The sequence below is a fragment of the Apus apus genome, chromosome 2 (assembly GCF_020740795.1).
Source record: "Apus apus isolate bApuApu2 chromosome 2, bApuApu2.pri.cur, whole genome shotgun sequence".
Classification (NCBI taxonomy): Eukaryota; Metazoa; Chordata; class Aves; order Apodiformes; family Apodidae; genus Apus; species Apus apus.
This window is the reverse complement of record NC_067283.1, coordinates 70,465,577-70,480,070: the sequence shown is the minus strand read 5'-3', so window position 1 is coordinate 70,480,070 and position 14,494 is coordinate 70,465,577. Positions and strand designations below refer to the sequence as shown.

General features: G+C 45.8%; 1 protein-coding gene across 1 annotated transcript; it reads right to left on the bottom strand.

Annotated features, from left to right (window-relative positions):
- Positions 1–1,829: 1,829 nt before the first annotated feature.
- On the bottom strand, positions 1,830–14,294 carry IRF4 (interferon regulatory factor 4). The gene is made up of 8 exons (XM_051610960.1): positions 14,076–14,294; positions 13,389–13,575; positions 12,508–12,596; positions 11,804–11,945; positions 10,052–10,159; positions 8,250–8,603; positions 4,305–4,417; positions 1,830–1,992 (listed from the first exon to the last, which is right to left on the bottom strand). The coding sequence occupies exons 1-8, from the start codon at positions 14,277–14,279 to the stop codon at positions 1,849–1,851; spliced, it is 1,341 nt and encodes a 446-aa protein (XP_051466920.1). The 5' UTR covers positions 14,280–14,294; the 3' UTR covers positions 1,830–1,848.
- Positions 14,295–14,494: the final 200 nt, after the last annotated feature.

The window sequence follows — 14,494 nt, the reverse complement described above, 5'->3', positions numbered from 1 at the left end:
AAGAATCCTTACCTTTTGACCTTTCCCTGCACTTTTGGCTTAAAACACAGTTCCCCACAGACTTAGCCAGTAGTGCTGCCCAGGTTCGCAGTGCAGAACTGAGTCTGTTGGATTTGCCCCGCTACTGAAAACAACACATACGAATTGAGTTGGTAGAGAATAAGGGCTTTATTTTTAGACGAGAGCTGAAGCAGTGAGCTTATGAAGCAACGACTACTAGAAAAAAGTGAAAAACGCATTGAATATTTGTATTGAACCAGTTCAGTTTGAACACAAAAGTCCCTTTCAGCAAAATGTACGCACAGGCCAAAACATATGCAGAAGCTTTAAAGGTCAGCTAGAGCAGTGCTTTTAATATCTGAGAAAGAGGTCTCCCCTATGAAAATCTTCAAGCTGGGAAAAAAACACTTCAAGTAACAAAGAACACAAAAGTAAAAAGTCTCTCTTAATTCTTCTTGGCACTGTGGAGAAGGAGGGGGATAATATATCCCAAAAGAGTATGCATCTTTAAGATGTATAAATTTGGAGTCCCTAGAACACAAGTCTGCTGTCAGACCAAGTACCAGTTTTTCTTCCTTCTTTAGAAATTCAAGTGAAATATGTCTGTTAAGCATAGCAAGATCGTGTTCTGGAGGTAAAGCTAGTAAGATCACACAGTCTGCTTGCCAGTGAGGAAATTTCACTGACATGCATACCCAACAGACCTCTTCTCTTCATCTTTCTAACAGCACCCTACCATTAAAAGCTGCAAGTGGCATCAAAATAGACTTTTTTCAATTTTTTTAAAACAAACATTAAAACAAGTATTTCCTTGACTGTCTTAATATAGGAGGCCAGATGCTGCTTTCCTTGCACTCTCCCTTCACATTCACTTCAGTACCACTGGAAGCTGTGAGTGCACATGAAGAGCAGAGCTGGCTCCATACAAGTTAGAGGTGGTAGTTATTTTAACCTGGTTCACGTGTGTGACATCAAAAAAGGGCTGGCAGAACCATTTCTGTGCTATTTTCAAGGTCTGCCAACTTAATTCTAACGCATATATATAATGCATAGTAGCTTTCCATTATAAGAAAAATGTAATTTATCTTTAAACCTGCTCTTTGGGACTCTGGAATTTTAGCGGTTAATCCACTAAACCCACAGGAAATACGAGCTGAATGGTCACTTTTCTTAACACAGTACCATCAATGCATCACCTTAAAAACTGCTATTATGGGGGCTAATCCAATAATAACAGTGGCAGCAACAAAATTCATTGTCAGGACAAATGTCAGTCAGGCATTAAAAAAAATAAGTCTCTGAAGAACTGCATTGTTTTTAAAAAATACATTGAAACATTCTATACAAGAATATAGGCATCACATTAATTAATCTAAATTTATAACCACCTACATGTATAAGCTATTCTCAATAAGCCATCTACATATGCTACCCACTTAAGAGTACCTACACTTTCAAATTGGGAACACTGCAAATTTATGTACCTTCCCTGAGATCAGTAATCCAAAATAAATAGCCCTGCAAATGTAACAGTGTAAACTCTGGATTTAAGTCTTCTGTAAGAATCAGTCCTCAAAACCCAAGAACATTAAGCAAACGTAAACACAGCAATCATTTTGTCAGTTTTCAGTTATTCCCAGCCACAGTGGAACCTATGTGAGATGTAGCATCCAAACATTGAAGGCTCGTCATTTGTGTCACACAATATGGTTGTCCTAGTTCACTTTCCTATCATGGAACCTCTGAACACATCCAGCTGTGATGTGGATCTCCAAATTGCGACCCAGAGCTGCTCCTCCATTCTGCATAATCTTTACAGTGCCTTTAAAACCACTCTTTCTGAAGATCTTATTCTTGAATAGAGGAATGGCGAATAGATCTGTGATAATCCTCTGGACTAGTCACAAGTTCTGGTAAATCATAGCCTCTCAGAAGATGTCCACTGTTTTGCTGAGCAAAGTAATACAGCTGCCTGGCAAACATGGGTTCAACCTTAAGAACAGACAAAATGTTAATCAGACACATGACAAAATTTCATGCTCCTGGTCTTAGATATTTATGGTGGTTTTAAGTCAGAAAACAAGGCAGGGCAAAACAGTTTTGCTTTACCAGAATGGGAAAACTATTTCAGTGGTCTCACTAATCTCTGTTTTAAGCTTGGGCTTGCCTGTTCAGCTGCCAAGTGCCTTGCACATACTCCTGACCTCCACAGCCTTCATTTAGAAGGGCAGGTATCAGTGACAGAAATGGTGTTAGCAACTGCAGCCCCTTAGCCAGTCCCTGGGTGTAAGTGATGCCCACGGGCCAGCTGGGTCCATGGCCGCTCGACATGTTCAAGTGCACATGCAAAGCACTGAAAGTCTCGTCTGCATTGTAAAGTTCTTTGAGGGCTTCAAATGCTGGGGCCCTCAGACTGAGGTAGGTTGCCAAATGACTGTGTTTGAAATTACACTTAAAGCTAACACCAAGGCTACTCTTGTTTCTGCTCACTCGAGCTCTGATGAGCAATCTGTTCAACCACCAAGAGGGATTCGTATAATTCAGTGCTGCCTTCAGTTCTGTCTCTTCAGAAACTGCTGCTCCCTCTCAGAGCTTTGGGCTCTGGCTGGAACTATTTAGTTCCACACTAAGAACAAACACCTGAAGCTCTCCTTACTCTCAGGGTATGTACAGGTTGGACAACTCTCTTCACAGCCCTCTTCTGCCGGTCACCCAGCCCCTTCACATTTTGGATGAAAAATATGCTATCTGAGGGTCCAACCTCTGGGATGGCAGAGAGCCAGAAGGGATCACTGCTTGGAGCAGCCCCACCAATCTCTTTTCCCTTCCTCTCATCAGCATTCAGAGGCAGCTGAGCACCTCCAATCCCACCATGGGGGAGATGGGAAGGCAGTGAGGCAGGTGAGCCAGACAGCTATTTGGTAGAATGGTGGAGCTCCACCAATCCAGAAGCCAGGAGAGCCCAAGAAATTGAGAAGCAACTGGTAAAAGGGCAGTAAAGTTCTGGAAAGAGCAGGAGGTACAGGCTTACAGAAGAGCTGCCAAGACAGGGTGAGAAAGTTGGGGGTGTTCAGCCTGCAGAAGAGAAGGCTCCAGGGAGACCTTATAGAAGCCTTCCAATACCTGAAGGGGCTACAGGAAAGCTGGGGAGGGACTTTTTACAAGGGCCTGTAGTGATAGGACAAATGGGAATGGTTTTAAGCTGAAAAGGGGGTAGATGTAGATGAGATATTAGGAAGAAATTATTTCCTGCGAAGGTGGTGAGATCGTGGCCCAGGTTGCCCAGGGAAGCTGTGGTTGCCCCCGCCCTAGAAGAGTTCAAGGCCAGGTTGGATGGGACTTGGAGCAACCTAGGTTAGGGGACGGTGTTCCTGCCAATGAAAGGGAGGTTGGAAGCAGATGATCTTTAAGGTTTCTTCCAACCCAAACCACTCTGTGATTCTGTGACAGGATATGGAGAAGGGGGCTGGAGAAGGGATGTTAGGAAGGAGGGATGGATAGCTTTGCATGGATTTGTGAGCTTCTCACCTTCCAACCCCGAGACTCGCTAAGCAGTGAGTGTGACAGTATGAAAGCAACACAGCTAAGTGGAGGTTATGGCTTATGACAAAAGTCTAACTTGGGACCTGTGCTACTACCAAAGGTGCTTTTGAAAAATAAAGAGACACCATTTTTCTTTCCAAGGATGCAATAAGCTAGGTGTTGCCACTAACGTGTGCGTTATCACCTCTCTTGTGGTTTTATGGGACAACACAGTCAATTTAGAAAGTACCTGGTCTCAGTCTCTGTCATCACCCTCTCTCAGGCAGCATCCTGAAACACTAGCTTTGAGTGTGTGTGAACTGTGGTCAGTCAGCCCATGAGCTTGCCTCCTGCCTTCAGCCTGAGGCAGCCCTTGCATCCCATTAAGGGCTGAGGTTCTTGAGATGCAGGCTGGGATTCTGGAGCACCTTTAAGTGCAGTGGTGTTTAAGCACCTCATCCTGCACTGGAGTGGCAGCCCAAGAAGCTGTGTAACCAGGCTGGCAATAACAACACAGCCCAGCTCTTCCAAGGTACCTTTCAGCTTTAGGTTTTGAGAGGATTTGCAAAAGAAATCACTGATGCCCCACAGAGAGGGAAATCAGGTGCTTTGCTCTGCTGATGGCTACCAGTCAGTCCTTGGCAAATCTGGGGATTCAACACCCATCTGAATGGTGCTGCATTTTCAAGAATTTATTACCTCCCTCACAAAAAAGCCTGGCTGTCAGATTCACACCCTCCGAGGAAAATGTTTCTTTTAGGTAAAGCAGAAGTCCAACTTACATGGGCTGTTATTAGCTTCCTCTGCCTCTGCGGATCTGGAAATTCCTCCCCAAAGCACAGAGCAACCTGGTATCTCGGCAGCGGGCGTCCATGGTGAGCAAAGGCTTGCAGCTCTGGGAAGAGAGAAAGGGCCGTGTTGTGCGTTAACCCCAGCAGGCAGGTAAGCATCATGCAACCATCCCACTGCCAGGATGGGGGAGAAAACTGGAAGGCCGTAAGTGAGAAAACTTGTGGGTTGAGATAAAGACCGTTTAATAGGTAAAAAGGAAAAAAAGAAAAAAAAAAGTTTTTTCCAGAAGGTCATACAGGAGGCAACATCCCTTTGGTCAACTTGGGCCAGCTCTCCTGGCTGTGTCCCATCCCAGGCTCTTGTCCACCCCAACCAATTTGCTGTGGCAGTATACTGAGAAATGGAAAAAGCCTTGATGCTGTGCAAGCACTGTTCAGCATTAGCTAAAACATCCCTGTGTTATCAGCACTGTTTTGATCACAAATCGAAACAGAGGAGACGCATGAGCTGCAACAAAGAATATTAACTCTATGCCAAGCCAGTACCAGGCTGTAAGACAGACTTTGTGGATAGTTAAGCTCCAAACAGAGGACCCAGGAGAACAGTGGGAGAAGATGAAGTAACTCCAGGGAGGATGAGAGGTCAGGACAAAGACAAAAGGTAAGGAGAAGACACTGAGTTTGGAGACTTGCCCATAGATCAGGGGAGCTAGTTATAACACTGCAATTTTTCTATGCACTTTGCCTCATGAGTAATTTCATATGCACAAACCAGGATGTCTTCAAATCAGTATTTCTACTGGACCTTGGAAGCAGAACCTCTTGGAGCGGACAGCAGCAGCAGCAGCCAGGACCCACACAAGCAGATGGCAAACAGCGGCACTTAAACCAATGGTTCAGTAGAGTCCAGCACTCAAAGTATGGCCAGGCACAAAATTTAGCCCCAGCTAGACACAGCCACGGAGCCACTGTCATCACTATGCCCAGTGAGGGACAAGGAGGCAGGGGAAGGTGAAGAACCTCATTTAAGCCACACACCAAGCCAGCAACAGGGCCCGTGTCTTCTGCACTCTTGCATTCTTTCCACTAACCCATGCCTTGCACAAAAGTCAAATTATATAATTATTCCAATAGTCAGAGTGACCCCTATGAAAAATAGCAAGGAAGACCTTTAAAAGAGACTTCCACTTAGACCAAAATCACTATGTTGGGTTTTAGACACTGCATTTCCTTCCAGAAAAGAGAAAATTCCATCTAACGCAGTATCCTGGTTAAAGTCTGTGTTATTTGAAGTATTTTACATATAAGATTTCATTTTAATGTATAACTCTGCTCATACTTTCTGGGAAAAGCTGATATTAATATTAAAACCAATGTCTTATCATGAAGCACCCCCTGCTATAAAGAAGAGTCTTCAAACTTGGCATGTCAAATGCACCTTTTCCCAAAATACACCCCTACCATTTTCACTCTAACTGCAAACTTTTCAGACTGTGCTGTCAATTCAGTGGCTACCACAATAGTGTCCCAACCCTGGCTTGGGACTACTGGTCTTACTGGGAGGGTCAACTGTAAAAGAAAAACAACAGGTAGCTCACTTAAAACACAGAGTCAAGCATAGTTCTCCCCAGAGTCTCCCCTAAAAACACCCTAAAAGAGCTATGAACTTTTTGGGTGTATACCAAGGAGAGCAGAGAGATGATCCATTGGACCCTGCTTTCCTCCATGCTGCCACAGGCCAGGGCACGATAATCCCTAGGCCAGTCCAACACTAATGGAGAATTTCTGCCACCTTCCTTTTCCCCCCAGGTTTACTTGGCCTCAGCAGTTCTCCAAATCCTAAATACCTGTGGGACAACCACACAGCAGCCTGTGGCACAGACCTGGACAAGAAAGCCCTTTCTTTCTCACCATCAGGGAAATCAGGAATTGAGCTGAGCCTTGCGCGTCTCCAAAACCTTCTGCTGGCTCCATCTCCCTTTCCAGGCCAAGCGCATCTTCCCATGCCGCAGGGCTCCCCACGCGCTTCTCCAAACCTTCCCCAGCTCCTGCTGCTCCAGCTCCAGCTGCTCCAGCGCCAGCTGCCCCTCCTTCTGCCAAGCCAACCCTGCCCTGGCTGCCACCCTCACACTCTCCAGTTCTCTGCCTTTCCCCTCCTGCTCCCCACCCAGCCCAATTTACTGCATGAGTTAGGCAGTACTCCCCATCCACCTGCTTTCTGCTTCATTACTGCCATTTCAGCCTCCTCAGTACAGGCTGCTCAACACAGGCCCCACTGCTCTGGCAGAGTTTGCACTGCACGCTCCAGCTCCTCAATGGGGTCCTAATAGCTGTGGTCCACAGGGCAGCTCTGCATCTGTCCCCTTCCCTGCTGTTCAATATTTCCTCTCCTGGTAGATGTCTTCTGTGCCTCTTCCCAAGGAAGCCCTGGTTTCCTAAGGGGGAGATCCCCAAGCTTGCCTGAAGTCTGGGACCTCAGTACATTAAATTAACATGCAGGTGTGATACGTCCATGACAAGTCACTTACAAACCTAGTTGAGCATCAACACATGCAAAAACCCACTTTGCACACACCACAGACTATGACTTCAACCACATGCTTGGGTTTGCACAGGCATTGGTGCATAAGTAATTTAGGAGGGGGAAAAATAAGTACTGCTTGAGCTTATCTTTGGGGTTTGGCATCTAAAAAGAGATGACCTGTCAAGCACTTGGAAGAACCCAGAGTACATCTCAAAAACCACCTGAGAAAAGGGAAAGGGATTTCCAAAACCATAATCAGGGGAAGAATTATACATCTTTAATTAGCATGTGATTGAAGCCCAAGCCAATACCCTGACCTCAAATTCCCCTTTCTAACTGTCAATTCTCACATTCAAACGAGATTTCTCTGTTTAAATGCATTTCTTTCTTGACCACTTTGCTAGGATGGTGCATCAACCTTGGAATATAAAGCAGGCTACAGCTGTTGGTTTCATTGTTGTTGTGTTGTTTGGGTTTTTTTGCAAGGCATTATCCTTCTTAGAGATCCATGCCAGTGCTGGTGCCCTGTTCTAATAGGAAAACACACCAAACCACAGGCACTCCGTTCACCTGAAGTGATGCCACACAACTCAAAAATGGAGCAACATATTCCTGCTGCGCAAGCTGTCCTCTGCAATGATGACCAGCTCCCACTAGTTTCTCTGGGTGGACAGCTTTCCTCCCTCATAACTGTTCAGAAGTGCTGGGAAGCAGGTTTGAGGCTCTGCCCCCTCCCCTGCATGGGCTGGAAGGAGAAGGCACTGTCCTGAAGTGTGCTCTTGCCCTCTCTGTACTGATGCTCCCAACTGCCCTGTGCAAAATGAGACCTTCTCACATTGCTCTGCAGAGGTAATGCACCTCCCAGCTTAGAGCAATCTGGAAACTCCAGAGGCTGCTGAAATCCTTTTCACCTTGCACATATCTTTTAAACACTGGCACAGAGTAAAAAGCAGGCTTTCTACTGAAATTCTTGCTGATCCTTGCATTCTCTGAGCAAGATCTCAGGCTCATTCTGGGTCAGGCAGACCAGAGATCTACCCAGGGCTTACACCAGCAGATCCCAGATGAGGATCTGCTTTCCTCTGTCACCCAATACATGGAAAAAAAAATCTGAAAGGTTTGTCCTCACTGTTCTCAAAGAGATGAGAGGTTTGGGGTGTCACCAGCTGAGCATCAGTTCACTCCCGCTGGTTTGTGCAGGGGCTTTGAATGTGTACGGAGAACAGAATTTGACAGGATTATTCAAGAGCCAGCTACTCTTTTGACTATGTTTGCCCAGAGGAAGAAATGAGGAGTAATTCTTACTGTAACTCGTAAGGTAACATAAAACAGTGCTCCTGGTAAGCTGATGTGGAGAGCAACCGGGTGTCACATCTGGAAACAATCAATACCAAAGCCATAGTGGGAATTACCTGCTAGAAACTGCTGAGTATCAAAGAGCTTGCATGTTTGGTCCCGCTCCAGCTTGTTGGGTCGATCACTGCAGAGCGCCAGGGGCCCGTCCCAGTAGATCCTGCTTTGGCAAAGTCTCTTAGCATAGAGGCCATCGGGTGCCATCCACAGTATTACTCCTCGTTCCAGGTGGTTCAATAGTTTTTCTATGTTCTTCCTCTGGCCATTATCCTCTGGGTAAGGGAAGATAACTTGCTCTAGACTGCTGACCTCGTAGCTTTGGCCGTGGGATATCCTACAACCTTCAGGACTAGAAGTTGTCACCTCCTTTACCAGTATTTCACGGTAATATAAGCAGATGTGGAGTCGACAATCTACAAGGAGAAAACAAACAAACAAACAAACAAACAACACGTGATACATTAGTACAAATATTTTATGTTTCAGATCTGTACTGAGGTCACGAGACAAGTTTGTGTGAGACTTCTGAGGAGCCTGGTGGACACTGCCACCCAGAAGACAGGCTCACATTAGCAAAAAGCATCTAAAGAATATAAATACTAAAACTTTTGGGACAAGGTAGCATTAATGCTTTCTTATTTTATTGTAAGGGCTACTGATGTGGGAATTTGGTTGGAACTAACCTCCCGCAAACTTCCCAATTCCATTTAAAAGGAAAATTCTGCACACAGAAAATTGTTGTTTGTCACATTTTCCAAGTTCACATCACACTTAAACCCACCGGCTCAGTACACTTCCTCAGATTTAATCAGGAAGTAGCTGTGTTTCTCCCCAGTTTTTGCATAAAAGAGGCTTCTGCACAGGAGACCTGCAAACTTGCTTTCAGCTGCCTGAAGAGAAGTGACTGCTGGCTACAGCTCCAACAGGGCTGTATCTGAGATCTCCAGCCTTACTTTCAAATGGCCATTTGGTCCACTTGGCTGACTCCTAAGAATTCACACAGCACTCAATATATATATTTTTAGATATATATAAAAAATATATATATATACAAAAGTATATATGTGTGTGTATATATGCATATGTATATATGCATATACCTATACGTATATATAATTTATGTATATGCATATCTACACACAAACACACACATATATTATATAGAGAGATTATGTATATATATATATATTTATATATATATATACACACACACACACATATATATATCTGTAACTCCAGACTCTGATTCAGGAGAACAATCCTGCTCAAGAAACCTGCCCAGCATCACACTACAAGTTTATCCCTTACTTCTGTGAAAAACACATTCCCACACCTCTTCCTAGAGTTACTCAGAAAGCTTCCCCCGCCCCCATCTGGAAGTCTGCAAACTTGGCTGAAATAACTTTCCTTTTCATTCCCAAATGCCTTTTTTTCACCAGGAATAACGAAGCAGAGCAAAGCCAGGCAGCACCAGCAGGAACACAGCAAGGTACCCGGGTAACACCAGCTTTTGGGGGGGGCTTCTCCCAAATAAAAAACTGAACTAAAGTCACTGACAACCCAAAAATTTCCAAACTCCCTTGGACTTTAGTGGCTCACCAAAACAACCCAGCATTGGCACCATGAGCCAGTAAATAACTTCCAGTAACTTTAACTACCTCCATCCCTTGGAGCTGGGGCTGCAAGTGCTTAAGTATCCTGGAAAACAGAGGCTTAAGCCCATACAGCGACTTCATTCATTAAAGAGGTTTTTTTATTTCCTTCTTTTTCTTTCTTCATCAGAAAGAAGACAGTGCCAGGGTAAGTCAGAAGTGGGTCTCTTGTCAAACTCGCCAGCAAGCCAGGGGGTTACGGGCCTTACCTGACAGGGCGAGGGCTTCACCAGACCTTATGCTTGGCTCAATCGGGATGCCAGGAGTCTGGGACTCAGGAGGGGCACAAGCATAAAAGGTTCCTGTCACCTGACAACCTGTTTTCATAAACAAAAGTCAGTGACAGCCTCCTAAATCCTAAAAGAAGAGCTTGGGCAGAGAACACAGCAATGCAAAAGCGAGTTCTTCTGGGCTCCAGCAGGAACACTCTCTCATCCTCCCCTTCTTCCTAAAATGGACTTATTTCCCAGTTTTTCCAGGTATGCCAAATCTACCAATCTCTCCAGATATTACCTGAACTGTATTTTTATTTGGGTCTGCATAAAATACTCCCTTAGCATTTCAGTGTTCCCCTTAGTACTTCTTCCTTACCTAATGTGTTATACTACAGAAATAAGTAACATTTTTAACTGGACTACAGTGCTCTTAAAAGTTGCCTGCATAAAACGATCAATTTTGTATAAGGAATTTTACTATAGATGAGTATAACAATAAAGCTGAAATCAATGCTGTTTAAAAAGCAGTTAAAGAAAATTGTGCAGCAGGAAATTATTCGGGTTTTATTACCAGGACTAGTATTAGACTGTTTCAAGAGATACCTATCAGTAAGTCGATTATAACACAGGCAATTGGTGTTTTCCTCTGTTTCTTAACATCAGTGAAAGTCTCTGGAGGATAAGGCAAGTGACTTGCAGACAAGCTCACGCTACCTTTCCCAAAGGCAAAACCCACCACGATCAAGAGCTGGAGTGCTGCAGATTCAATACACCCAGGTATCTTGAAGAAGACTTGCTACCTTGATTTTTTTATTAGCAAACAACTCAACTAAAAGCAAAGGACTCTGCCTAATAATTGCAATATACTTCCAGGTAAGTTGCAGTGCACTGAGTACTTGCTTTTCAGCAGAACTAAAGAAGCAGAAGTTTACTTGTCTGCACCAAAACCTCTAGAAAAACTGTCCTCTGAAAACACAGTATCTGCTCTAAAAAGTTTTTCCTTGCTTCCCATCTTTTCCTGCCCTTCTGAATCAGCTGTTTCTCCTCACAAAGCAGTATCTGCATCCTCAAGTGAGTTACCCTGCAAGGCTCTATGGTACACAGTTCCCTTTCTTGTATGTTTTATCCCCTGCAGGCTGCAGCATTGCCTATTTTCAAAATTCAGGCTTTTTCCTAAGGATGTGGAGCTTGGAAAGCCATGATTATGTTAGACACTGGTACTGTGAGATCTCCAGGGAAGGGAATGACCCTTTATTCTGTTTCTGCTGTACCAGCCCCCAAGAGAGATTCAATCCATGACAAGTTGTCCCACTGCCACAGCACTAAAATCTAGTAATAATTTCAGCTTTTCTCTCAGGACAAGAATGCCATTCTAAACCACAAGGCTGCAGGGAAAACCTCACTGATGTGGTCCTCAAAAGGTCCAAAATCAGAAAGCAAAGCTAAAGAACACACATTCCCCATCGGGGCTTTTTTTGGGGGGTTGGCTGCCTTCTTATTGCTGAGGGCTTTTGAGACAGCTGAGGACTTTTAGGGGCTGACTTGCATCAACTCAGAGGACTGTGTAGCTCACACACCACATGTATGGTGGCACTGAAAGCAAGAGCCAGGACAATGGCTCTTGCCATGGCTCAGTGGCCACTCCAACTTATAATTCCAGTGAAAACCATAAATAAAAAAACCTGAAATCTGCCATCCTTCCATGTGACCAACCTCAGCAAGAAACCTTAAACACGAGTGTCTTACCATTTTCACAGCCAGGGCCTTGCCAGTGATGACTGCGAGCTGCAAAGGGGACACTGGGACACTGGTAGGGAATGTCGGGATGTGGCTGCTCCGGGGCAAACTCCCTCCAGTTCCGTTCATGGGGCACCATGTAGTTCGGTACCTATTCAATTTAACGAGATAGTCTTTGACTCAGCAGCTGTCAAAACTAGCTCCATGTGTTGTGTCAGCTTTCACATTTCAGCTCCTTGATTTTCTCTGCCAAAGCCTGCGGAGGTCTTAAGCACTGCCCAGGCTACATGAATGGCACATCGCCACCACCACCAATGAGGCTTTCAAATGAAGTTCTAGCCACTGGTGTAAATAACAAGCAGGGGGGAATAACAAAAGGCAGTCAAAGCATTGCTGGTAAATGTCTGCTGGGAAGAGCAAGGCTTCTCTGGGTGCTTACATTGTGGCACCAACAGAACAGCAGCGCACTGATATCTATCACCCGACAGAAAAGAGCTGCTACTCAGGGATAAACAACATCAAGGGAAATCAGCTGCCCTGTGGCCCCATCTGACATTAGAAAAGTTGTTTCTTGATTTCTCAGTTTTCATAATAAAGTTTCTTCCCAGGGAGAACCAGAGAGCCATGCCAGCAAAGCCAGACATAGCACATAGCACAGAAATGATGCTGCTCAATGTACAAGCACCAAGCAAAATGTATAACTGATGTCATACCTGAGATGGTAGTGAAGTGTAAGAGGATGGTAGTGGAAAGGGATAGTTCATCATTGATGGTTGCTCCTCCATGCTGATCTGTTTTGCACCTATGTTCACCAGAGGGATGAAAATAAATGATGTCAGCTACATCTTAAGGAAATCTAAAATTGGCACATTGAAGATAAATCCACACCACCTGCCTTTGAACAAGCAGAGGACTAACAAGCCCTTCAATGCCAGTTTGGGACAGGATTCCCAGCCCTCCTTTGCAGGTGGCTCCCAGAGGCAGTCTGTCCCATTGGGCTCCCCAGTGCCCCAGGAAAAAACACTGCCCAGTCATACCCAGTGTACCACGATGCCCTCCCCAGGCTCGGGCAAGCCTTTGCCTCCTGCAAGCTGGCACCAGGGGCTTCCGGGCGAGAGCAGGCACGGCCCGCAGGCATCCCTCGCTCCCAGCTTTTCCCCCCGCAGCAGTTACCTACTGTCTGGCTCAAGACACCTCTGCCGTTCCCTGTACTCAAAACTTAGATCCAGCAAGCAGTTTTGTGTTTTTGTTCTGTTCTGCCTGTCCCTTGAGCTGCTCGTTTGGCTCTCTCTCCACAGAACTGGCAGGGAGGCTCCAGCGAACAGAGCAGTCCCTCCAGCGATGCGCAGGGAGGGCGCCTGTCTGCATCTTCTGCGAGGACTCCCTTTCAACCCTCCGACTCTAACACCACCAGTCCCCCGCAGGCGCAGCCTCTTAAGCCATCACGACAAGCTGCACTTAAGCCCTGCATTTTGGCTCCTTAACGGACCTTAAAAAGACTGCCTGGCCATTCCAAAAAAGCACACTTCGGCCCTCGTACACTTACAGTAAGACACATTCACACGCTGTTACATGGGAATTTGGGATGCTTTACCTTTTTTAGCTCCTTCTGGCACTATTCTGTACACTTTATAGGGATCTGAGATGTCCAGTTGGCTTCTCTCCACCAGTTCTTCAAAGTCATTGCTCTTGTTCAAAGCACACCTTAATCTGGTCTTCCAGGTAGGAGGATCTGGCTTATCAATGCCCTCTCTAAACTTTCCTTTAAAAAGAGCCCAGGCCTGGAAACATTTCAGATAATCAAAAAAAACAAAAAAAGGGGGGAGGGGAAATAAAAATCAATCAACTATGAGGTACAAGCCCACAATGCTTGAAACAGCACAACTGCTGTGTGTGCTTATATGTGTGCATGAATTTACTCCCTACAGATTTAGGCTGGGGAAAAGCAGCATGATAAGGTAGGAAAAGAAGTTTAGCAGGCATAAGGAAAGGGAGAAAATTATCAAAGACAAATGTGGAAAGAGATGTACTGTAGTCTCACAAGCACTTAGCTCCACACAGAAAACTGAGAAAGAGTAGGCAGTCTTATCCAACAAATACAGGGACACCAGGGCACAGTCAGGGCCACCAAGCAGGCAGCCAGTGGCCACGAGCACCCATCACATCCAGCCTGCAGAGGCAGGTGGCAAGGACAGGACAGTAAGAGACCACTGCTGAGCCTCTGGGCACCCCTCCTGCTCTGTCTGCATCCCATAGCCCTCAGTCCCAAGCTGAGTCCTACCTTGAAGAGGGCAGCGTCCTCCTCACGGTTGTAGTCCTGCTTGCCAGCGTGCTTCCACGGGATGCGGAAGATGCTCTTCTCATCGTTCTCCCACACCAGCCCTGGGTACTTGCCACTGTCTATCTGGTCGATCAGCCACTGGCGGAGTTTCCCGTTGCCACAGCTCACTGAGTTCATCCCGCACTCACCCGGCTCCAGGTTCATGCCACTCGTGTCAGAGGAAGGGTGGGGAGTTTTGGGAGTGCTTCACCAAGCCCACCTCTCCGCACAGGCCAAGCACCGGCTCTCGGGGGGGGGGCTGAGAAAGAACGGGAGAGGGACAGGATGGGGGGAGAGGAAAACCCATAGGTCAGGCGCCGACTGAAGTCCCCGTGTAGAGCACCACCAACACTCCCCAGTCCCCAGTGCCAAACCTTTCA

What these genes read in the sequence shown, in the direction of transcription:
- IRF4 (XM_051610960.1), bottom strand. Translation starts at nt 14,279, where the DNA reads ATGAACCTGGAGCCGGGTGAGTGCGGGATGAACTCAGTGAGCTGTGGC. An exon ending in ACACTTCACTACCATCTCAG is followed by an intron (nt 11,946 to 12,507) that starts GTATGACATCAG and finishes TAAATTGAATAG; the next exon opens with GTACCGAACTACATGGTGCC. An exon ending in TACTCAGCAGTTTCTAGCAG is followed by an intron (nt 4,418 to 8,249) that starts GTAATTCCCACT and finishes CTCTCTTCCCAG; the next exon opens with AGCTGCAAGCCTTTGCTCAC.